At 47.0% G+C, this 23,617-nt stretch overlaps 1 protein-coding gene across 2 annotated transcripts in view; it reads left to right on the forward strand.

The window, feature by feature from the left end:
* prkn (parkin RBR E3 ubiquitin protein ligase) overlaps positions 1 to 23,617 on the forward strand; it is a 1,745,947-nt gene that overhangs the window by 1,413,325 nt on the left and 309,005 nt on the right. For both annotated transcript variants that reach the window (XM_070890152.1, XM_070890153.1), the window contains exon 8: positions 22,313 to 22,374. In XM_070890152.1, the coding sequence (XP_070746253.1) occupies positions 22,313 to 22,374 (62 nt within the window). The remainder of the gene's footprint in view (positions 1 to 22,312; positions 22,375 to 23,617) is intronic.

The raw sequence follows: 23,617 nt of genomic DNA on the forward strand, positions 1-23,617 counted from the left end.
CAAAAGGCAGCCTTTAAGAAAGCCAGAAATCTGTTGTGTTCTAACAAACTGCTTGTCCTGTATAACCCATGTAAATGATTAGTGCTGGCTTGCGATGCGTCGTCATACGGGGTCGTGTGTGTGTTACAACAGGCTAACGAATTGGGGATTTTGCAACCCCTCACTTATGCGTCCAGGAGTTTGTACAAGGCCGAAAGGGCCTACAGCATGATTGAAAAAGAGCCTCTAGCGTGCGTTTACGGGGTAAAAAAAATGCACCAGTAGTTATATGGCCTCAAGTTTGAGCTTGAAACTGACCACAAGTCCCTCATATCGCTGTTCTCTGAGAGCAAAGGGATTAACGCCAATGCCTCTGCTCGCATCCAAAGATGGACGCTCATGCTGCTGGCATACAACTACGTAATCCGCCACAGATCGGCACATAGAAACTGCGCAGATGCTCTCAGTCGGCTGCCATTGCCCACCACCGGGGTGGAAATGGCACAGCCTATGGACTTGCTCATGGTAATGGATGCATTCGAAAACGAAAAGTCCCCCGTTACGGCCCGCCGGATCAGGACCTGGACCAGCCAGGATCCTTTACTGTCCTTGGTAAAAAACTGTGTCCTCCATGGGAACTGGTCCAGCGTCCCATCGGAGATGCAGGGGGCAATTAAGCCGTTCCACAGGCGCAAAGACGAAATGTCCCTGCAGGTGTCTGTCTGTTGTGGGGCAATCGCGTGGTCTTGCCCAAGAAAGGCAGAGATACATTCATTTGTGAACTGCACAGCACCCACCCAGGCATTGTAATGAGGAAAGCCATAACCAGATCCCATGTGTGGTGGCCCGGCATCGACTCAGATTTAGAGTCATGCGTGCGCCAGTGCAACACTTGCTCTCCGCTGAGCAATGCACCCAGAGAGGCACCGCTAAGTTTGTGGTCAGGCCCTCCAAACCGTGGTCGAGGATCCACGTAGACTATGCAGGCCCATTGCTAGGCAAAATGTTTTTGGTTGTCGTGGACGCTTACTCAAAATGGATTGAATGTGCAATAATTACTGTAAGCACGTCCACGGCCACTATTGAAAGCCTACGAGCCATGTTTGCCATGCACGGCCTGCCTGATGTCCTAGTCAGCGACAATGGACCGTGTTTCACCAGTGCTGAATTCAAGCAATTCATGACCCGCAATGGGATCAAGCATGTCACATCTGCCCCGTTCAAGCCCGCATCCAATGGCCGGGCAGAACGGGCAGTTCAGATCATCAAGCAAAGCCTGAAACGTGTGTCGGAAAGCTCCCTGCAGACCCGACTGTCCCGTGTGCTGCTCAGCTACCGCACCAGACCCCACTCACTCACCAGAGTTCCCCCAGCCGAGCTGCTCATGAAAAGGGCTCAAAACAAGGCTCTCTCTTGTCCACCCTGATCTCCATGATCACATGGAGGGCAGGCGGCATCAACAAAGTATATACCATGACCGCACAAATTTGTCACGCGATATTGAGGTCAATGATCCTGTGTTTGTGCTCAATTATGGACATGGTCTCAAATGGCTCACTGGCACGGTCATAGCCAACAGCTACGAACAACCCGAAGAGGACGCCACCAACTTTGACCCTCCAACACACACACAAGTGGCAACCAACATCATGGTTGACCACGTAGCCAAACTCACCATCCCCAGCAACCCGGCAAGGCCGGCTGACCAGCAGCCCAGTGAAGAACCAACCAACTCACCCACACCTGCATTTGTACCGAGACAATCGACAAGAGAGCGAAAAGCCCCAGATCGTCTCACCTTGTAAATAAGTGTACTGTTGACTTCACGGGGGAGTGATGTTATGTATTTAACCCCTTGTAACCTGTATTACACTACCATCAGAGGGCCTGTTGGAGTCCCAAGGGATCCCAGCATCCCTTGGGAGCACGGTATATAAGCAGGCCACCCACGAGGTACCTGCACTCTGGAGTCTTATCAAAGGAGCTAAGGTCACACTTGCTCATTGTACACAGTACTCAGTTTCATCTCTTATTGTGAATGTATTGTGAAGAAAAAACTTGTTTTTAGATAGCATTTTTCACATGTTTAGTGTTATATATGTGGACTTGTATTTACTCTGTACAGCCACCAGAGGGCTCATCCCCTGGAGTCCCAAGGGATACCATAATCCCTTGGGAGCACAGGTATTTAAGGAGGCTTCACAGGTTGGAGAGGCACTCTGGAGACCTGCAATAAAAGACTAAGGTCACACTTTACTTTGAGCTCACGGTGTTGAGTCTGACTCTCTCTCCATACACAACACTTAGGATATACCAAAGCACTGTAAAGCCAATGACCAACATTTGAAGAGTAGTCCCTGTTATACAGGCAAATTGGGCAGAAACATCAAGGTCCCACATGCAGCAATAAAATAAGTGACCAAATAGTCTGTTTTTCTGGTATGGCTGAGTGGTAAAGACTGCGGGACATTAATAGAACTCTCCTGTTCCTCTTCAAAGAATACCATGGGATCTTTTATGTCTACCTGAGTGGGTAGATGGGGACTTCGTTTGACGTCGAATCTGAAAGACAATGGACGCAAAATTCCCCAGCGCCCCGATTGGGAGCGGTAACGCGGTCAGGGAGGGACTTCCTGTATCCGGCGCGGATGTCTCAGCCCAGCCGCGAAATTGGGGTTATCGCCCCTCACAGGAAGTGGAGTGCCATGTCGCGTGTTCTACTTCCTGTTGAGTCGGTATCCGGGGCGCTATTTTGGCGGGGTCGGCAGCGCTACATGGCTTTTCCGCGTAGCACTAACGTGTTTCAACGCCCCTCCCCTTCGCTGCACATTCTACAGGGCCTCCACTGGGCACCAGGGCGGCATGGTGCCATGGCACCCAAACAGAGCGCCGGGCTGCATGATGGCGGCCTGGACCACACCACGGACCGTCAGGAGGAGCCGACCGGTGAGTCGGACAAAACAACAAAATGGTGGCGCGTAGTGCAGCGCACCCCCCCCTTTAAGTCCCGCTCCGTGAGCGGATGCCGGTCCGGTTCGCGACCCGCTCGCGGGGTGCTGGGCAATTTCTGGCGAAGGACCGACAGGGGTCGCCGCGGGGCACAAAAGGGTCACCCGCGGGGCACGGCGATTATGTCATCGGTGGTTGCGCAGCAGCTCGGTTCGCTACAGGCGTGGCATGGCACGACAGTGTTCGCGCCTCTGTTAACTCCCGCGCAATTTCACGGGAGCTGGTAGCGTCTCCGCCCCCCACCCCCACCAGCCATCACCCCCCACCCCTCGAGCGAAATCGGGTTCGTGCCCCGTTAGCGCCCCCTGAGGCACTACAGGGTGGCGCACAACAGGGGAATTTCATCCCCAATGTTCCTCAGTACAGCACAGCAGTATTAGCCTGGAGTAGGGGCTTGAATCCGTGACTTTCTGACTCAGAGGCAAGCATGTTACCACCGCTGAGCCAAGCAGACACATTAATTATCAAGCAGGACCTGTCGATGAGCAAATCTGCAGAGTCGAAGTCTCTGTGTACAGACAACATTTTGAGGTAACCTGATTAGGGCCAATTCCACCACATTGCACTCGGAGAGGGCAGTCTATGCTCGCTAGTTTGCAGAATCAAGCAAGTGAGTTTGAAGAAGTTGAAGGCAATACTTACCTTGTTGGGATGGCAGCATCTTCTCCTTTGCCCACAATTGCTGTGGCCTCCAACCTCTTTGTGGCCGATGAGGTGATGCAGGTTGCGACCAGTCTAGGTTCTCTCTGCATGGTGGTGACCAGCCATTACCTTTAGTTGCAGACAAAACATCTGCTTTCAGCGTATCAGGGGATAGTGCCCAGTCTGTGTTCCACCTGTATGAGGGAATGACTACGCAGCATGCAAATTGTTGGAGGAATTTGGACTTGGTGGGGTATGCTCACAGGTTTGTAGAGCTGTTGAGTTGTGAGCGGCTTAGCCAGTCACGTGATGTTCACAAGACTCAATAAAACCCCAGCCATTTGGGTTCAGGGGCTCCACGATGAGGCAGGTGGTTGTGAGCCTGGTGGATGAACTGGTAATGTGTAGTGTGATTGTCAAACCTTGCTAATAAACCAACTCCTTCTTAATAGCAATGTTGCTATAAATTCTTAAGAAAGAACATAAGAACATAAGAAATAGGAGCAGGAGTAGGCCATACGGCCCCTTGAGCCTGCTCCGCCATTTAATATCATGGCTGATCTGATCATGGACTCAGGTCCACTTCCCCGCCCGTTCCCCATAACCCCTTATCCCATCGTTTAAGAATCTGTCTATTTCTGTCTTGAATTTATTCAATGTCCCAGCTTCCACAGCTCTCTGAGGCAGCAAATTCCACAGATTTACAACCCTCTGAGAGAAGAAATTTCTCCTCATCTCAGTTTTAAATGGGCGGCCCGTTATTCTAAGATCATGCCCTCTAGTTCTAGTCTCCCCCATCAGTGGAAACATCCTCTCTGCATCCACCTTGTCGATCCCCTTCATAATCTTATACGTTTCGATAAGATCACCTCTCATTCTTCTGAATTCAAATGAGTAGAGGCCCAACCTACTCAACCTTTCCTCATAAGTCAACCCCTCATCTCCAGAATCAACCTAGTGAACCTTCTCTGAACTGCCTCCAAAGCAAGTATATCTTTTTGTAAATATGGAAACCAAAACTGCATGCAGTATTCCAGGTGTGGCCTCACCAATACCCTGTATAGCTGTCGCAAGGCTTCCCTGCTTTTATACTCCATCCCCTTTGCAATAAAGGCCAAAATACCAGTGGCCTTCCTGATCACTTGCTGTACCTGCATACTATCCTTTTGTGTTTCATGCACAAGTACCCCCAGGTCCCGCTGTACTGCGGCACTTTGCAATCTTTCTCCATTTAAATAATAACTTGCTCTTTGATTATTTTCTGCCAAAGTGCATGACCTCACACTTTCCAACTTTATACTCCATCTGCCAAATTTTTGCCCACTCACTTAGCCCGTTTATGTCCTTTTGCAGATTTTTTGTGTCCTCCTCACACATTGCTTTTCCTTCATCTTTGTATCGTCAGCAAACTTGGCTACCCCTGGAATTATAGTGGTAAAACATGCAAGTTACGTGTGACATTTCTAGCCATAAAGTCACGGCTGAAGTACTACAGACATGGGAGCTCAGGGGTACTAGACGTGAGGGGTTGAGTCAGTGCATTCCATACTCAATTGCCGATGTTGCATCATGTTAGCGCCTCAGTGCTTAATACGTGCAGATGATGAGCATTCATTGCATTTGAGTTGGGAACTATGGGTGTGCATTCTTCCTCAGCCCAGGGAATTTCTCACTCATCTGCTCCTCTGGCCAACAGATGTGAGAGACAGCATTGACTCGCTCCTGTCATGCACGCTGGGTATTTTCTCTAAGAGGAGGGCTCCCTTCTGTGCCTGAATGCAGACCTTCCTCTGTCATACCTCTTCAAGTAAACCATTCCGGCCTATAAATGTGGCTGCACACTGTCCGTGTTTCAGGCACTAACCGGCCTGCGAAGCTCCCCAATATGGTGGGCAGGAAGCGCACCCCGGCAACATTGAAAACAAAGAATAATTGATGTAAATTGGCCTCGTTAACACCTCCGGGGGGCAATAACGGGGTGCCACCAGCTCTGTGACCAGGTGTGGCGAGGGTACCAACGCCCGCGAACATCCCTTGCAGGTTAGCGGTGGCGGTAAACCCTAACGCCACAATCTCCTGCGCCCTGGAGATCGTGACATCATCCAGTGGGCAGCACCCCGGTACCTCACCCGGATGCGATCTTCGCTTCCGCCCCCTGCAACATCGCTCAGTGTCAACACCGGCAGCTGCAGGAGGCGTCGTGAGGTTGGCCGCACAGGTGGGGAGCGGTATTTAAAGGGATCACCGGTGAGGTACGGGAAACATTTGTTTTCAACACTCTGTGCACTTTTCTCCATTTTTCATCTGCTGTGATTGCTCAGCCCTGTGCTCTCTTTGCACAGCAGATTGGTTTCCGTGCAGAGCCTGAACCAATGGCCTTTCTCTTTGAGGGAGGAAAGGAGCCTGTGATCCCGGCATCGCTGCTCGGGACAATGTCTTGCGTGGTTCAGCGCGCCAAGGGAAGTGGTAGCACCTGATTTAATACTCCCCTCCTGGAGCGCTAAACAGGATGTTCGCGCCGGATTCAATTGCGTAACGCCCGCCGATACCTTTGAGCTCCCGCACAAGTTATTGCCCCAAACGAGGCGCTGTGCAATTTCCCGCCCTCACTGTTTTACTTCTTCATAATTTCAGTGCGAATTTTTTCTCGTGACGAAAGCATCGGAGCAGTGATCGCCGTAGAAATCAGAAATGCAAAGGAAGGAGAGTCAGGATCTGATTTAATCATTTGAATCGGGCTGTCACTTGGGCTTCTGACCTCTTGGGGAGGTGTTCCCTCTCCAAGCTAATGCGACATATTATGAAAGTGATTAGGAAGACAATGCTTGTTCGAAAGTATAGGGCTACTGACATTTCAAAGTCTTCCACTTCAGTTTTAGATAAAATTAGGTACAAATTAATTTGTCATTTTAATTCTGTAAAATGCATTATTTTTAACCCAATTTTCTCACCCTTTTAACATCTATATTTCTAGAGGGAGTGACCTTTCATCATGCAACCTCCTATAGCTAACACTATATGGATTAACTGGTTGAGTATTTGATTAAGAATATCCGAAACCTGGCTAGCCCCAGAGGATGGCCATGAATACAAAATCCCGGTGTATAGAGTATGTGGGAGACAATGCTGTATGTCACTGGGATGAATATAAGAACATGCAGAGACAAGCTAAAACGGTAGTGAGGGGGATAAAGAGTGGCCCAGGAAAAAAAAGCATAGGTGCAGGCACTCAAACATGACACAAAGAGATTGGGTCATTTTAACCCCCCAAAAACAGGTGGGTGTGGGTTGGCTGAGAAGTTAAAATTAAAACATTTTCAAACCCTGCGTGCAGTTTTGTTTTCCATATTTACGAAAGGATATACTTGCTTTGGAGGCAGTTCAGAGAAGGTTCACTCGGTTGATTCCGGAGATGAGGGGGTTGACTTATGAGGAAAGGTTGAGGAGGTTGGGCCTCTACTCATTGGAATTCAGAAGAATGAGAGGTGGACTTATCGAAATGTATAAGATTATGATGGGGCTTGACAAGGTGGATGCAGAGAGGATGTTTCCACTGATGGGGGAGACTAGAACTAGGGGGCATGATCTTAGAATAAGGGGCCACCCATTTAAAACAGAGATGAGGAGAAATTTCTTCTCTCAGAGGGTTGTAAATCTGTGGAATTCACTGCCTCAGAGAGCTGTGGAAGCTGTGAATAAATTTAAGACAGAGTAGACAGTTTCTTAACTGCCAACACCTCCACGATCTCCGAACCCTGACCTCCCGTGACCCCAGCGATTATTGCATGCCCCAATCCGTGGGGCGGTAATTGGGACGGCTGAGGAGCAGGCATCAGGTGGTGTCATCAGCGCCGCGCTGAGCATGTCAGCGCCATGCTGATGGCGTCAATACCACGAGCTCTGCAACCACTTTAGTGGCATCACTCGGACCACCAGGGAGGGTTTCGGCCAGGCCCGGTACCCAAGAGGGGGTGTCGGGGTGTCTATGGGCAGCCCGGCCGAACTCGTGGCCGCCATTATCGGGCCAACTTCAGATTCAGCCGACAATTAAAATAAAATGGCAGCCGCGGCGGAGCACACTCCTCTTTAAGAGCGGACGTGCCGCCCAGCCACTGGCAGCTTCCCGCTGGGAAAAGCGGGGCGGAAAGGGCTTCGCTGCCAAAGGTAAGGAGTCGGCGTGTGCCCAACAGGACGGGACAGAAAGCTATTTCCGCTGCTCCCAGCCCGGGGGCAATTTTGGATGAGTTGGCCCCGGTTGGAAAGGCCTTCCCGACCCATTCTTCTTCTCAGGCAGTCCCCCGGAGTGGAGGAGGACTCGCTTCCACACTAACATGAGTTCTCGGGTGACTGATGAGTCCAATGCGGGACCTACAGTCTCTGTCACAGGTGAGGCAGACGGTGGTTGAAGGGATGGGTGGATGGGGAGCCTGGGTTGCCATGTGCTCCTTCTGCTGTTCGTACTTGGCTTCCGTGTGCTCCCGACGACGAGACTCGAGGTGTTCGGCGCCTTCCCAAATGCTTCTCCTCCACTTTGAGCAATCTTGGGCCAGGGATTCCCAGTGTCGGTGGGAATGTTGCACTTCTTCAAGGAGGCTTTGAAGGTGTCCTTGAAATGTTTCCTCTGCCCACCTGGAACTCGCTTGCCGTATCGGAGCTCTGAGTAGAGCGCTTGTTTTCGGAGTCTAGCATCGGGCATGCGGACGATGTGGTCCGTCCATCGGAGCTGATCGAGCATGGTCAGTGCTTCAATGCTGGGGATGTTGGCCTGAGCGAGGACACTGACGTTGGTACACCTATCCTGCCAATGGATTTGCAGGATCTTGCGGAGACAGCGTTGGTGGTACTTCTCCAGTGCTTTGAGGTGCCTGCTGTATATAGTCCATGTCTCTGAAGCATATAGGAGGGCGGGTATCACCACTGGTCTGTAGACCATGAGCTTGGTGCTGGGTTTGAGATCCTGGTCTTCAAACACTCTCTTCCTCAGGTGACCGAAGGCTGCACTGGTGCACTGAAGGCGGTGTTGGACTTCGTCATCGACATCTGCCCTTGTTGACAGTAGGCTCCCGCGGTATGGAAAATGGTCCACATTGTCCAAGGCCTGGTTATAAATCTTGATGACCAGGGGACAGTGCTGTGTGGCGGGGGCAGGTTGGTGGAGCACCTTTGTCTTACGGATGTTTAATGTGAGGCCCATGCTCTCGTACGCTTCGATGAAGGTGTTGATGATGGCTTGGAGTTCAGCCTCCAAGTGTGTGCAGATGCAAGCGTCGTCTGCTTACTGTAATTCAATGATGGAGGATGGGCCGACCTTGGATCTGGACTGGAGGCAACGGAGGTTGAACACTTTCCCGTTTGTTCTATAGATTAGCTCCACTCCAGCGGGGAGCTTACTGAGGGTGAGATGAGCGTTGGTGCGATGACGCTGCCTTGCTTGACCCCGGTCCATAAGTGAATTGGGTCTGTGGTGGATCTGTTGGTCAGGATAACGGCTTGCATGTCATCGTGAAGCAGGCGGAGGATCATGACGAACTTTTGAGGGCAGCCGAATTTGAAGAAGAAACTCCATAGTCCCTCCCAGTTGACCGTGTCGACGGCCTTTGTGAAGTCAAAGAAGGCCATGTACAGAGATTGGTGCTGTTCCCTACAGTTCTCTTGTATCTGCCGCGCGGTGAAGATCATGTCCATTGTGCCCCTTAGTGGGCGGAATCCGCATTGCGACTCTGGGAGGAGCTCTTCAACCACAGGGAGAAGGCGATTGGGGAGGATTCTTGCGATGACTTTCCCTGTGGCAGATAGCAGGGAAACTCCTCTGTAATTACCGCAATCGGACTTGTCACCTTTCTTGAAGATGGTCACGATTACGACGTCTCTCAGATCCCCTGGCATGCTCTCCTCCTTCCAGATAAGAGGAATTAGTTCATGAATTTGCGCCAATAATGTGTCTCTGCCATGCTTTAGTGCTTCGGCGGGAATTCCATCTGCTCCTGAGGTCTTGTTGTTTTTCAGACCATAAGGAGGGGGGCAGTTTTGGCCCCCAAGTGTTTACTTCAGCCAGGTATTCCCTAGGGAAGCCAAAAGCATCATGCCTTCCCTTAGCAATGATAATCCAACAACAGCTTGCATTTATCTTGTTTCTTTAACATAGTGAAATGTACCAAGATGCTTCACAGGCCTGTAATCAGACAAAATGTGACACTGAGCCACATAAGCAGATATTAGATCAGAAGGCCAAAAGCTTGGTCAAAGAGGTAGGTTTTAAGGAGCGTCTTAAAGGAGGAGAGAGAGCTAGTGAGATGGAGTTTAGGCAGGGAGTTCCAGAGCTTGGGGCCTAGGCAGCTGAAGGCATGGCCACCGATGGTGGGACAAAGAAAATCGATGCGCAAAAGGGCAGAATTGGAGGAGCACAAAGATCTCGGGGGTTTGTGGGGCTGGAGGAGGTTACAGGGATCGGGAGGGGCCAGACCATGGAAGGATTTGAAAACGAGGATGAGAATTTTAAAATCGAAGCCTTGCCGGACCGGGTGTCTATGTAGGTCAGTGAGCACAGTGGGTGATGGGTGAACAAGACTTGGTGCGAGTTAGGACAAGGGCAGCAGAGTTTTAGATGAACTCAAGTTTATGGAAGGTGCAAGGTGGGAGGCCGGCCAGGAGAGCATCTGGTGGTAACAAAAGCATGGATGAGGGTTTCAGCAGCAGATGAGCTGAGGCAGTAAAATCCATGTAAAATTAATGACTTTAACATAAATGAGATGGAGGTGATGGAGAAACAAATATAGCCCCAGGGATGGATGGTAACTTTCCCCGAGTTCCCAACCAACATAATGCTCATTCTGAGGGAGTCAATGAACAAAGGAGGGGTTCAGATAGAGGGGAAACAGCTTAAAGTGCTACCTATTTTCAAAATGAGTGGCCAAATAGATTAATTGGTCTTACCTCAATGCCCTTAATATCAATAAAATAATTTTTCGGATGATTTAAAGCTTAAATTTTGTTGGGGAAGGATTCAGCCAGCCGACAGAGAGACTTTGAAAAAAAAGCTAAAAAAATCCGAGGTAAAATACAGCACATGGTGTGAACAGCTAGAGATTAAAATGGCAGGTGTATTGGGACAGTTGGGGGAATATAGACATGACTGGGAACATTTTAAAGCGTATGTGGATCGGCTAGAAATGTATTTCACTGCAAATAACATAATCGAAGTTCCAGACAATGCAGTCTAGAACCGGGCTGTGTTGGAACGTAAGAATGCGATCTTCTTATCGGTGGCGGGTCCGACATTGTACGAAACCCTTGTAAATCTGCTTGTGCCTGACGAGCCAAAGGACACAATGCTTAAAGAGATTTTAACAAAGCTGGAGCAGCACTATAACCCCAAACCATTAGAAATTGCTGAAAGCGATCATTTAGGGATTCAGAATCAAAAGGCTGATGTAAGTATCAGTGATTACATCGTAGCATTAAAAAAGCTATCGATGCACTGTAATTTTGGAAACTTTCAAAACCGAGCATTACGGGATCGTTTTGTTTGTGGGGTGAAAAATGATGTGATCAGAAGGAAGTTATTGACGACGGATGACTTGACTTTTGAGATTGCTTGTCAGACAGCGAGGTTGATGGGCATGGCCGAACAATATTCCTGAGAATTAAATAATGATTACGGTCATCAGTCAACCAAGATAAATCACCTGCAGGTTCAAAGTAAAAGATGGTGGGGGTCCAAAGTCTCAGAAACTAGAAATTCTAACAGAGCGTCGAAGTCATGCTATTGGTGCCTGGGACAACACATTGCTCAAAGTTGTCCATACATGAAGGCAGAGTGTTTCTTCTACAGGAAGACTGGGCATCTTGCGAAGGCATGCCGACTGAAGGGTAAACCAGTTTTTAAAGCTATGAGTCCAGCGTTCAAAGCTATGAGTAGAAATCCCAAGAGACTACATAGCATGGAAGAACAACAACAGGACGAGGAGATGTTAGAGTTACACGTCATCAGGAGCACGATGTTAACGGACAGCGATTCGGAAAGCATCAAAATCCACATAGATGTTGCGGGATTCAAGATACCAATGGAAATTGACACGGGTGCATCATGAGTGTAGTACCGGAGTCACTGTACCTCGACAAATTGCGTGATTTCCAACTGGAGAAATCCAAGATAGTGCTGCGAAGCTACTCGGGAGAGAAAATTCCTGTGGTAGGTCGTATCACCATACCAATGAAATATAAAGATCAATTTCAGAACTTGCCTCTAATAGTAGTGAAAGGAGACAAGCCTGCCTTACTTGGAAGAAATTGGTTGGGCTCACTGAAGCTGGATTGGAGTAAGATTTTCTGTGTGGAAGCGAGATTTTCATCAATGGATGAGGTTATCAAGAAGCATCTGAAGGTGTTCTGCGAAACAGGCAGTCCGATCCAAGGCTTCAAGGCAAGTGTCAGGGTACAGAAGGACGCTAGATCGGTTTACTACAAGCCACGTTCCATACCATATGCACTCAAGGAGAAAGTTGAGCAAGAACTCAAGACTAGAGACTGAGAACATTATTTGTAAGATAGATTGATGTAATTGGGCTACACCCATTGTTGTTGTACCTAAGTCCGATGGTAAGAGAAGATTGTGTGGTGATTATAAAGTAACCGTAAACCAGGTTCTAGAGGGTAATGTCCCCAATACATTGCTGAATATAGAAGATTTGTTCACAACACTGACAAGTGGTCAGATCTTCTCAAAACTGGATCTTACAAATGCCTACTTACAGCTTGAACTAGATGAGGAGTCCAAGTCATGTTTGACTATAAATACTCATCTAGGCCTATATCAATTTAATAGGCTACCGTTTGGAGTGTCTTCTGCCCCTGCCATATTCCAAGGGGTGATGAACCAGATTTTGCAAGGCATTGAAGGGGTAGTATGTTATTTGCATGACATACTAATTTCAGCACCAAATAGGCAAATTCATAATAACATATTGAATGAAGTCTTCAAGCGGCTAGAGAAGCACAGAGTACGAGTGTCTGCTCGTAAGTGTGGGTTATTTAAAAACTCAGTGGAGTACTTAGGGTACAGAGTAGACAAAGATTGTTTATATCCAACCATGGAAAAATTGGATGCAATTAGAAATGCACTCACTCCCAGGAATGTCACTGAACTTCATTCATTCTTGGTTCTTTTGAACTATTATGGGAAGTTCCTACCAAATTTGGCTACAGTATTACATCCACTGAATGAACTTTTGAAAAAACAGGTCCATTGGAAGTGGTCAAAAGAATGCGATACAGCATTCAAGGAGTGTAAAAGCAAATTGGTAAAGAGCACCATGTTAGTTCACGATGACATATCTAAGGAGATTAAGCTAGCATGTGATGCCTCTCCTTATGGAGCTGAGGCAGTAATCTCTCATGTATTAAGTAGTGGAGAGGATCACGCACTCTCAGTGCCAGTGAGAGTAATTATGCGCAAATTGAAAGGAAAGCTTTGGCATTAATTTTTGGGGTCAAGAATTTTCACAAATACTTGTATGGCCGTAAATTTACCATCGTTACGGACCATAAGCCTCTAACAGCAATCCTCCATCCAAAGTCCCCAGTTCCAACATTAGCTGCAGCCCGAATGCAGAGATGGGCTTTGATTTTGTCAGCATATACACATGATATTGAATACAGACGCTCAGCTGATCACAGTAATGCTGATGCAATGTCTAGATTGCCTTCCCCATCACACGTTACACCCAATAGGGAAGAAGTGTTTTATTTTTCATACATTGATGAACTGCCAGTCACAGTTGAAGAGATTGGTAGAGCAACCAAACGTGATCCAGTGATGTCAAAGGTGTATATTATATTGCAAATGGATGGCCAAACCAGGTAACAGACAAAGATACTCATCCATTCTTCATTCGTAGGAATGAATTATCACTCGATAAAGATTGTATCATGTGGGGTGCAAGAGTGGTTGTACCAAATAAATTCAGGCCCAAATTATTAGGAGACCTCCATGACCAGCACCTGCGAATGTGCTTGACCAAGAGTTTTGCACGCAGTTATTTATGGTGGCCTGGTCGTGAGTCAGTGTACGACATTTCAATCGGTAAGCAAGCAACCACCACCAGTACCATTACAGCCATGGAAATGGCCTCCCAGGGTGTGGCAAAGGCTACATATTGATTTTGCTGAGTTAGAAGGACAACAATTGTTCATTGTGATTGATAGCCATTCGAAGTGGGTTGAGGTGTTTCCAATGTGGAAAATAACAACAAGTAAAACATTGGATATTTTGCGAAAATTATTTTCTTCATTTGGCCTCCCTGAAGAGATTGTTTTGGATAATGCACCACAATTTCGTTCAGAAGAATTTGCACAATTCACGAGAAAAAATGGTGTGAAACATACCAAGGTTCCACCATACCATCCTGCTTAGAATGGTGCAGCAGAGCGCACTGTACAAATTGTAAAACGTGCCCTCATAAAACAAATGTTAGATCCAAATTCAAGGAAATTCAAGTTGTCATTGGATCACAAATTGGCTAATTTTTTGATTACATATCGAAATACTCCTCATACAACTACTTTTAGAACACCAGCAGAGTTGTTTCTCAAACAACAGCCACGAACCAGATTCTCGTTGTTAAAGCCAAATTTGGCACAGTCCGTAGAAGAGACACAATTAAGACAGGAAGAGAATCATGATAAAGGTAGAGTAAAAGAGAGAAGTGTGAAATTAAACCAGAAGGTGAGAGTGAAAAACCATCACCATAAATGGTTAAAGTGGTTACCAGGAAGAGTGGTGAAGATATGTGGTCCTCGCACATATTTGGTAAAGATGTTTGATAATGGACAGGTTAGGTTTGTTCATATTGATCATATTTTACCTACAGACATGGAAGGAGTTGAAGGTGGGAATGATTCAATTATTTCTGACTCATCAGATAGTTTTGATACACCAGTAACAAATCCTGAATCCAATGTACTGGAAACAAATCCAGGAGAGAATCAGAATGAAAGTCTGAGTCCGAGTCAGGAAAACAAAGAGCCTGAAGTTAGAGTGAGTTCAAATGAAAATCAAGGAAATTCCGTGGAGGAAAACATTCCTCGGGATGAGCCTCGAATGAGTGTGAAATCGACACCATGTTTGGAAGGTTCTGTTCGAGAGCGAAGGTATCCACTTCGAAACAGAAAACAAATGGTAAAGTTAAATTTGTAAATATGGAAAAAATTAAGTTTATATCCTGTGTTGTGTATAAAACATGAAAGTTATGTATGATGTTGTTATAATAACTTCTTCATTAAGGAGGGAGAAGTGTAATGTCTGGAAGCTTGTAATGTTTGTAGCTCCACACTGTGGATGTGGACGTATTGTGTATTGCAAGTGCAGGGTTAATAATAAACAGAACCAGGCAGATTTCCGGAGGCTTCGAGAGAGTTGCCTGCCATGTTAGGACCTGTGTGTGCTGTGCTCTGTGAATATATAACAGTATCAATCACTAGAAGTGAAGTTCAGGAAGTTCAGGAAGGAAAGAAGGAAGGAAGTTCAGGAAGGAAGGAAGGAAGTTCAGGAAGGAAGGAAGTTCAGGAAGTTCAGGAAGGAAGGGAAGGAAGGGAAGGAAGGAAGTTCAGGAAGGAAGGGAAGGAAGGGAAGGAAGGAAGTTCAGGAAGTTCAGGAAGGAAGGAAGGAAGGAAATTCAGGAAGTTCAGGAAGGAAGTTCAGGAAGGAAGTTCAGGAAGTTCAGGAAGGAAGTTCAGAAAGGAAGGAATGAAGGAAGTTCAGGGAGGAAGGAAGGAAGGAAGGAAGTTCAGGAAGGAAGGATGGAAGTTCAGAAGGAAGGACGTTCAGAAGGAAGGAAGGAAGGAAGTTCAGAAGGAAGGAGGTTCAGAAGGAAGGAAGGAAGGAAGTTCAGAAGGAAGGAAGGAAGGAAGTTCAGAAGGAAGGAAGGAAGTTCAGAAGGAAGGAAGTTCAGAAGGAAGGAAGGAAGGAAGGAAGTTCAGAAGGAAGGAAGGAAGTTCAGAAGGAAGGAAGTTCAGAAGGAAGGAAGGAAGTTCAGAAGGAAGGAAGTTCAGAAGGAAGGAAGGAAGGAAGTTCAGAAGGAAGGAAGTTCAGAAGGAAGGAAGGAAGTTCAGAAGGAAGGAAGGAAGTTCAGAAGGAAGGAAGGAAGGAAGTTCAGAAGGAAGGAAGGAAGGAAGGAAGTTCAGAAGGAAGGAAGGAAGTTCAGAAGGAAGGAAGGAAGTTCAGAAGGAAGGAAGTTCAGAAGGAAGGAAGGAAGGAAGGAAGTTCAGAAGGAAGGAAGGAAGGAAGTTCAGAAGGAAGTAAGTTCAGAAGGAAGGAAGGAAGGAAGGAAGTTCAGAAGGAAGGAAGTTCAGAAGGAAAGAAGGAAGGAAGGAAGGAAGGAAGTTCAGAAGGAAGGAAGGAAGGAAGTTCAGAAGGACGGAAGTTCAGAAGGAAGGAAGGAAGGAAGAAAGGAAGTTCAGAAGGAAGGAAGGAAGGAAGGAAGTTCAGAAGGAAGGAAGGAAGGAAGGAAGGAAGGAAGTTCAGAAGGAAGGAAGGAAGGAAGGAAGTTCAGAAGGAAGGAAGGAAGGAAGGAAGGAAGGAAGTTCAGAAGGAAGGAAGTTCAGAAGGAAGGAAGGAAGTTCAGAAGGAAGGAAGTTCAGAAGGAAGGAAGGAAGTTCAGAAGGAAGGAAGGAAGGAAGGAAGGAAGTTCAGAAGGAAGGAAGTTCAGAAGGAAGGAAGTTCAGAAGGAAGGAAGGAAGTTCAGAAGGACGGAAGTTCAGAAGGAAGGAAGTTCAGAAGGAAGGAAGGAAGGAAGTTCAGAAGGAAGGAAGGAAGGAAGTTCAGAAGGAAGGAAGTTCAGAAGGAAGGAAGGAAGGAAGGAAGGAAGTTCAGAAGGAAGTTCAGAAGGAAGGAAGGAAGGAAGTTCAGAAGGACGGAAGTTCAGAAGGAAGGAAGGAAGGAAGTTCAGAAGGAAGGAAGGAAGGAAGTAAGTTCAGAAGGAAGGAAGGAAGGAAGTTCAGAAGGAAGGAAGGAAGGAAGTTCAGAAGGAAGGAAGGAAGGAAGGAAGTTCAGAAGGAAGTTCAGAAGGAAGGAAGGAAGGAAGGAAGGAAGGAAGGAAGGAAGGAAGTTCAGAAGGAAGGAAGGAAGGAAGTTCAGAAGGAAGGAAGTTCAGAAGGAAGGAAGGAAGGAAGTTCCGAAGGAAGGAAGGAAGGAAGGAAGTTCAGAAGGAAGGAAGTTCAGAAGGAAGGAAGGAAGTTCAGAAGGAAGGAAGGAAGGAAGTTCAGAAGGAAGTTCAGAAGGAAGTTCAGAAGGAAGTTCAGAAGGAAGGAAGGAAGTTCAGAAGGAAGGAAGTTCAGAAGGAAGGAAGGACGTTCAGAAGGAAGGAAGTTCAGAAGGAAGGAAGTTCAGAAGGAAGGAAGGAAGGAAGTTCAGAAGGAAGGAAGGAAGTTCAGAAGGAAGGAAGTTCAGAAGGAAAGAAGGAAGGAAGGAAGGAAGTTCAGAAGGAAGGAAGGAAGTTCAGAAGGAAGGAAGTTCAGAAGGAAGGAAGGAAGTTCAGAAGGAAGGAAGGAAGTTCAGAAGGAAGGAAGTTCAGAAGGAAGGAAGGAAGGAAGGAAGGAAGGAAGGAAGGAAGGAAGGAAGGAAGTTCAGAAGGAAGGAAGGAAGGAAGGAAGGAAGGAAGTTCAGAAGGAAGGAAGGAAGGAAGGAAGTTCAGAAGGAAGTTCAGAAGGAAGGAAGTTCAGAAGGAAGGAAGTTCAGAAGGAAGGACGTTCAGAAGGAAGGAAGGAAGGAAGTTCGGAAGGAAGGAAGTTCAGAAGGAAGGAAGTTCAGAAGGAAGTTCAGAAGGAAGGAAGGAAGGAAGGAAGGAAGGAAGGAAGGAAGGAATTTTGGAGTGTAGTCACTGTTGTAATGTGGGAAATGCAGCAGCCAATTTGCGCACAGCAAGATCCCACAAACAGCAACGTGATAATGACCTGTTTTTTTGTTATGTTGATTGAGGGATAAATATTGGTCAGGACACCGGGGATAACTCCCCTGCTCTGCCTTGAAATAGTGCCATGGGATCTTTTACGTCCACCTGAGAGAGCAGACGAGGCCTCGGTTTAACATCTCATCCAAAAGACGGCACCTCCAACAGTGCAGCGCTCCCTCAGCACTGCACTGGGAGTGTCAGCCTAGAATTTGTTGTGCTTTAGGCCAATAAAGTAGTCAACACAAGTAATGTGGATTCAGAAGGCGAAGTCCCTATCCCACCAGCTTCTTTAACGTTTTTGACAAAGTGGCATCCCAAATGGACTGTGAGAAGCCCACTGCATGATGGACCTATACTTCCAAAATGCATTTGACACAAAAGACTACTATCTAAACTGAAAGCCATGGGGATTGATGGCAAAATCTTGAACAAGGTAACAAATTGGCTGAAGGGAAGGAAATAGCAGGTTAAAGGGGTTATGTTGGGGGAGGAGGAAGTGATTAGTGGCTTGAATATTGGGACGCTAACTGTTTCTAATTGAACGTAATTTTAGAAGGTCAATGCATGCTAGTCAAATTCACAATCAATAGAGAGGGTAGTTGAATCTGATGCTGCAGCTCGTAAATGAGTCAGACATCTCCCTTAACACAGTAAAATAAAAGCAGCAGTCTGGAAATTAGCACTTATACAAATCAGGATCGAAGCATCACTTTTCTTGCAAAGTAAATTGTGCATTCATCAAGATGCAACTGAAACTACGTTACACAAAGGGTGGGGAATGTGTGCAATGGACTGCTAAGGATGGTACTGAAGAATAAAGAAAGACTTGCACTTATATAGCACCTCTCACAACCTCAGGACTTCCCAAAGTGCTTTACAGCCAGTTAAGTACTGTCAGAGTGAAACGCAGGACACTGCAAGGTCCCACAAGCAGCAGTGTGACTAGATAATCTGTTTTAGTGATGTTGGTTAAGGGTTAAATATTATCCAGTACACCAGGGATAACTCCCCTGCTCTTGGTCAAAATAGTGCCATGGGATCTTTTGAGTCCACCTGAGAGAGCAGACGGGGCCTCGGTTTTATGTCTCATCTGAAAGACGGCACCTCCAACAGTGCAACACTCCCTCAGCACTGCACTGGAGTGGCAGCCTAAATTTTGTCTCTGGCGTAGGACTTAAACCTACAACCTCCTGACTCAGAGGCAAGAGTGCTGCCCACTGATCCACGGCTGACATTGGGGCTGATTGTATCAGTAAATTCAAGAGTTGGATAAGCACTGAGCAAAAAAATTGATTGGGGCATGAGACATTGCGGGATATGATATTTTCCAGACACTAGAACTAGCCAAATGAATAGTAAAGTTTTTTCTTGTTCTGCACATTCATAAGTATCCAACACTTCACAGTTTTACTTTATGCTGTTTCCCCTCTATCTGAACCCCTCCTTTGTTCATTAACTCCCTCAGAATGAGCATTATGTTGCTTGGGAACTAGGGGAAAGTTACCATCCATCCCTGGGGCTATATTTGTTTCTCCATCACCTCCATCTCATTTATGTTGACGTCACGGTAGGCCATTTGAGACAGAGATGAGGAGGAATTTCTTCACTCAGAGGGTTGTGAATCTTTGGAATTCTCTGCCCTAGAGGGCTGTGGATGCTGAGTCTCTGAATATATTCAAGGCTGAGATAGATAGATTTTTGGAGTCTCGGGGAGTCAAGGGATATGGAGATCGGGTGGGAAAGTGGAGTTGAGGTCGATGATCAGCCATGATCTTATTTAATGGTGGAGCGGGCTCAAGGGGCTTATTTCTTGGCCCCAAAATTGCCCTCTACCCGAAACGGCGCGCACGCACTCCATTTCTAACGTTTTTACCGTTGCCGTGGTTGAGGTGGCCTCCTGAGCGAAATTCCGCTGTTTGTTTTTTCCGGCGGACTGGAAGTTGCTCCTAATGGGGGCGGAACTGCGGCGGTAAGCACTCTAGAGGGGCGGATGTTGGGGGATTTGGAGCGACCGCCGCTGTCAGAGATCAGCGTAGCGCTGATGACGACATCACGCGCCGCATCACCACGGCTCTCCTCTTCACTTAAAGGGGAGAGCCTGCGCGATATCTAAGGTTCCACCAGGGAAGGTTTCGGCCGGGCCAAGAGGGGGTGCCAGGCTGCCTGTTGGTGGCCCAGCCGAACCCACGGGCATAATTGTCGGCCCGACATGGCAGTTGGCCGACAAAAAAAAACATGGCAGCGGCGGTGGCAGTAGGACCTCCCCTTTAATGGGGGCCACACCTCCATTGTAGAAGACCACAGCCTCACTGCAACACCGGGGAAAAAGCAGCTTTTGGCACCGCCGGGCAAGAGGAAGATTTTCAGGGCGGAATTTCGGGTTTGTGGGGGGGAACATCGGCGGTGCGCGCTCTGATGATGCACTTAGCATGGATCAGGAGCAACGGAGCGGTAGTGGGGGAGCGGGTCACCACTGGGATACCGCAGGCACGGAATGTAAAAAATGGCAGCCATTCAATGAAAAATCGATGGCCATTGCATTCCACAACGTGGCCGCCGATCTCTGGTGGTAACAGGCCTTACGGGAAGGGGCAGCTTATGTTCTTATGTTCTTACGTTCATAGGGTGAAATTCCTCTTATAACATCAACGGGTAGAATGGCTGTTTTCTTTTGACATTAACAACCCGATAATGTAATTGCGCATTTCAAGCTGTATGTTCCCATGATTTTGCTAAGGGAGTCATTCACCTGTTTTTCTTAAGCGAGCAATCTCCATCACCTTACCAACATAATAGGCTGCATTTTGCCGATAATATTCCCAGAACACGCAAAACATTTTGTGAAAAGTGTTTCAGTTAGTGTAACCCCTCAGCAATGATATCATGGGGCCCAATATTTAGGAACTGGTGATTGGCCTTTCCTTTTAATTAGAATAGTCAAGACAAAATGGCGCTGCCTTTTTGAAAATTCCTTCTCGGATGTGGGTGTTGCTAGCAAGGCTGGCATTTATTGCCCATCCCGAGTTGCCTTTGAGAAGGTCGTGGTGAGCTACCTTCTTGAACTGCTGTGGTCCGTGAGCTGTAGGTACTTCCGCAATGCTGTTCGGAAAGGCGTTCCTGGATTTTGACCCTGCGGCAATGAAGGATCGGCGATATATTTCCATATCGGGATGGTGTGTGACTTGGAGGGGAACTTGGAGGTGGTGGTTCCCATGCGCCTGCTGCCCTTGTCCTTCTAAGTGGTAGAGGCCATGGGTTTGGGTGGTGCTGCTGAAGAATCCTTGGCGACTTGCTAGAGTGCATCCTTTCGGCAGAACACATTGCAGCCACGGTGCGCCGGTGATGGAGAGAGAGGATATTTAGGATAGTGGATGAGTTGCTGACCAATGGGACTGCTTTGTCCTGGATGATGTCAAGCTACTTGAGTGTTGTTGGAGCTGCACTCATCCAGGCAAGTGTAGAGTATTCCATCATACTCCTGACTTGTGCCTTGTAGGTGGATGGAGATGATTTGGGGAGTCGCGAGGTGGGATACTTACTTCAGAATACCCAGCCTCTGACTCGCTCTAGTAGCCGTAACATTTATGTGACTGGACCAGTTCAGTTTCTGGTTAATGGTGTCCCCCCAGGATGTTGATGGTGGGGTCTCAGCAATGGTAATGCCGTTGAATAAGGTGCTTAGGGTCTCTTGTTTTGGAGATGGTCATTGCCTGGCACTCATGTGGCACATACGTTACTTTCCATTTATCATCGCAAGCCTGGATGCTGTTCGGGTCTTGCTGCATGCGGGCACGGACTGCTTCATTATCTGAGCAAGCATCAGCGAACTGCCTCACCTCTGACCTTATGATGGAGAGAAGGTCATTGATGACCCAACTGAAGATGGTTGGGCTTAGGACACTGCCCTGAGGAATTCCTGCAGCGATATGCAGTTATATTACCTGAAACACCTAATGTAATGGTCAGAGCTTTTTGACAGCTTGTGGCCACCGTATGCTGTCTTACCATTTTCTCACCACAGGGTGGCATTTTCCGATTAGACACAGACAGCCAGAAAGACAGGGAGAGGGGAAAAGCAAAGTCAACAAGCCACATGAACCTGCCTCCATTTTAGCTAGACCTATCTTTAACTTTTGTTAATCAGAAACAAAACTTCCATGTTTGTGAACCTTCTGAGAAGTACAGTTATGTAAGTAACTTCTCCTTATCCAATCGTTTTGGAATTGTTGTATTTTATCTTTGATGTACAGTAAGAGATAAGTAACTTCTCTTTATTGCTGCTTTGTAAATCGGTCATGTTGTATTACAAGAATTCTGGCTCTGTCTTTATTCTTTGCCAATAGTTTACACTCATTTATTAAAGGATTTGGATTCTGAAGCTCTGACCTTTAGCCATATTTCTTGGTGTAGTGTTGCAGCTAGCTGGAGAATCAGAGTTATCGCTCACCCTGCGCTACATTCTGACAGAACCAGTGCGCCTAATATTTGAAAACAATGCAGACATATAAGCAATTAGGAAACTAATAAAAGTAGATTGTTGAAAAAAAAATTACCACAGCCTTAATTGAATGTGCAGGGTGTAAAAATGATCAGATTGCAGTAAGACCGACAAAGCCGACACAAGTTCAGTAAAGCCCAGAATTGTAAATAATCATACCTTGCTGAACTAGGTATGGTCACCAGGCGAGAAAAAAAAGGCCCTTGTCAATCTTCTCTTCCTTTGTACTGTTTTACAGCTGGATGCCTAGACTCACTGATTAAGGAGGTACATCACTTCAGAATTCTCGGGAGCGAGCAGGTGAGTTAATTGCTTGTGTGTGGTTCTAACCTGTCACAATGGCGAGCCTCTAATGAGACAGTTTCTGATATTTCCCCAGGGAGTCGGAGTTTGCTTTGTGAACCCTAGTGACCCAAAATGGAGAAAACACGCAGGATCTTTGAGGAAAATGCTCAGATCCTGTCATCAGCCATGACATCTGCTATCTACCAATGTGTTGCATCTTGGCAGTTCCGAGCTCTACACTCTTTGCCAGCTACAGACGGGTCCCACGATGGGTTGAAACCAATCTTGCCACAGATGGGATTCTGAAGATGAATAATTAGATGTGGGATTTCCGTTTTTAATTCATTAATTTAAAATGCCTCCATTTGCCAAGGCAGTGACAAATATTGAGCGGGCTCTAAATCAGAATGGAATTAGCTCTCACTCGGAGCTTGCGATGAATGACAGGTTTCTGTTCCCCGGCGCATTGCCATCTAACCCCTGGCTGGTTTGCAAGCAATGTCATCGCTCCCTCGCCCGAATGTAACTGTGGACCGAAACCATTGTCTTTGGTCCCCACCACAAACTGCATTCCTTAGCCACCGACTCCATCCCTCTCCCTAGCATCAATCTGAGGGTGAACCAGACTATTTGCAACCTAGGCATCATGTTTGACCCTGAAATGAGCTTCCGACCACATATCCGCATGACCTACATTGGCTCCGGGTTAAACAACACCTCGATTTCAAAATTCTCATCCTTGGCTACAAATCACTCCATGGCCTCGCCCCTCCCTATCTCTGTAATCGCGTTCAGCCCTACAATCTCACAAGATCTCTGCGCTCCTCTTCAGCATCGCTCATTATAACTGCTCATTATAACTGCTCAACCATCGATGGCCGTGCCTTCAGCTGTTTGGGCCCCAAGCTCTGGGACTCCCTCCCTAAACCTCTCTGCCTCTCTACGCTGCTTAAAACCTACCTCTTTAACCAAGCTTTTGGTCACCTGCCGTAATTTCTTCTTATGTGGCTCGGTGTCAAATTTATCTGTTTTGTCTTATAACACTGCTGTGAAATATCTTGGGACGTTTTACTACATTAGAGGTGCTATATCAATACAAGGTGTTGTTGTAGAGGTTGCAGTGGTTTGAGTTAGTTTAATGGTGGCCATAGTTTTTGGTCATCTGTCCCAGTATCTCCATATGTGGCTCGGTGTCAAATTTAGTCTGGTACCGCTCCTGTGAAGTGCCTTGTTATTTTGATGCATGCTTTGTATGCGC

The sequence above is a fragment of the Pristiophorus japonicus genome, chromosome 9 (genome assembly GCF_044704955.1).
Source record: "Pristiophorus japonicus isolate sPriJap1 chromosome 9, sPriJap1.hap1, whole genome shotgun sequence".
Lineage (NCBI taxonomy): Eukaryota > Metazoa > Chordata > Chondrichthyes > Pristiophoridae > Pristiophorus > Pristiophorus japonicus.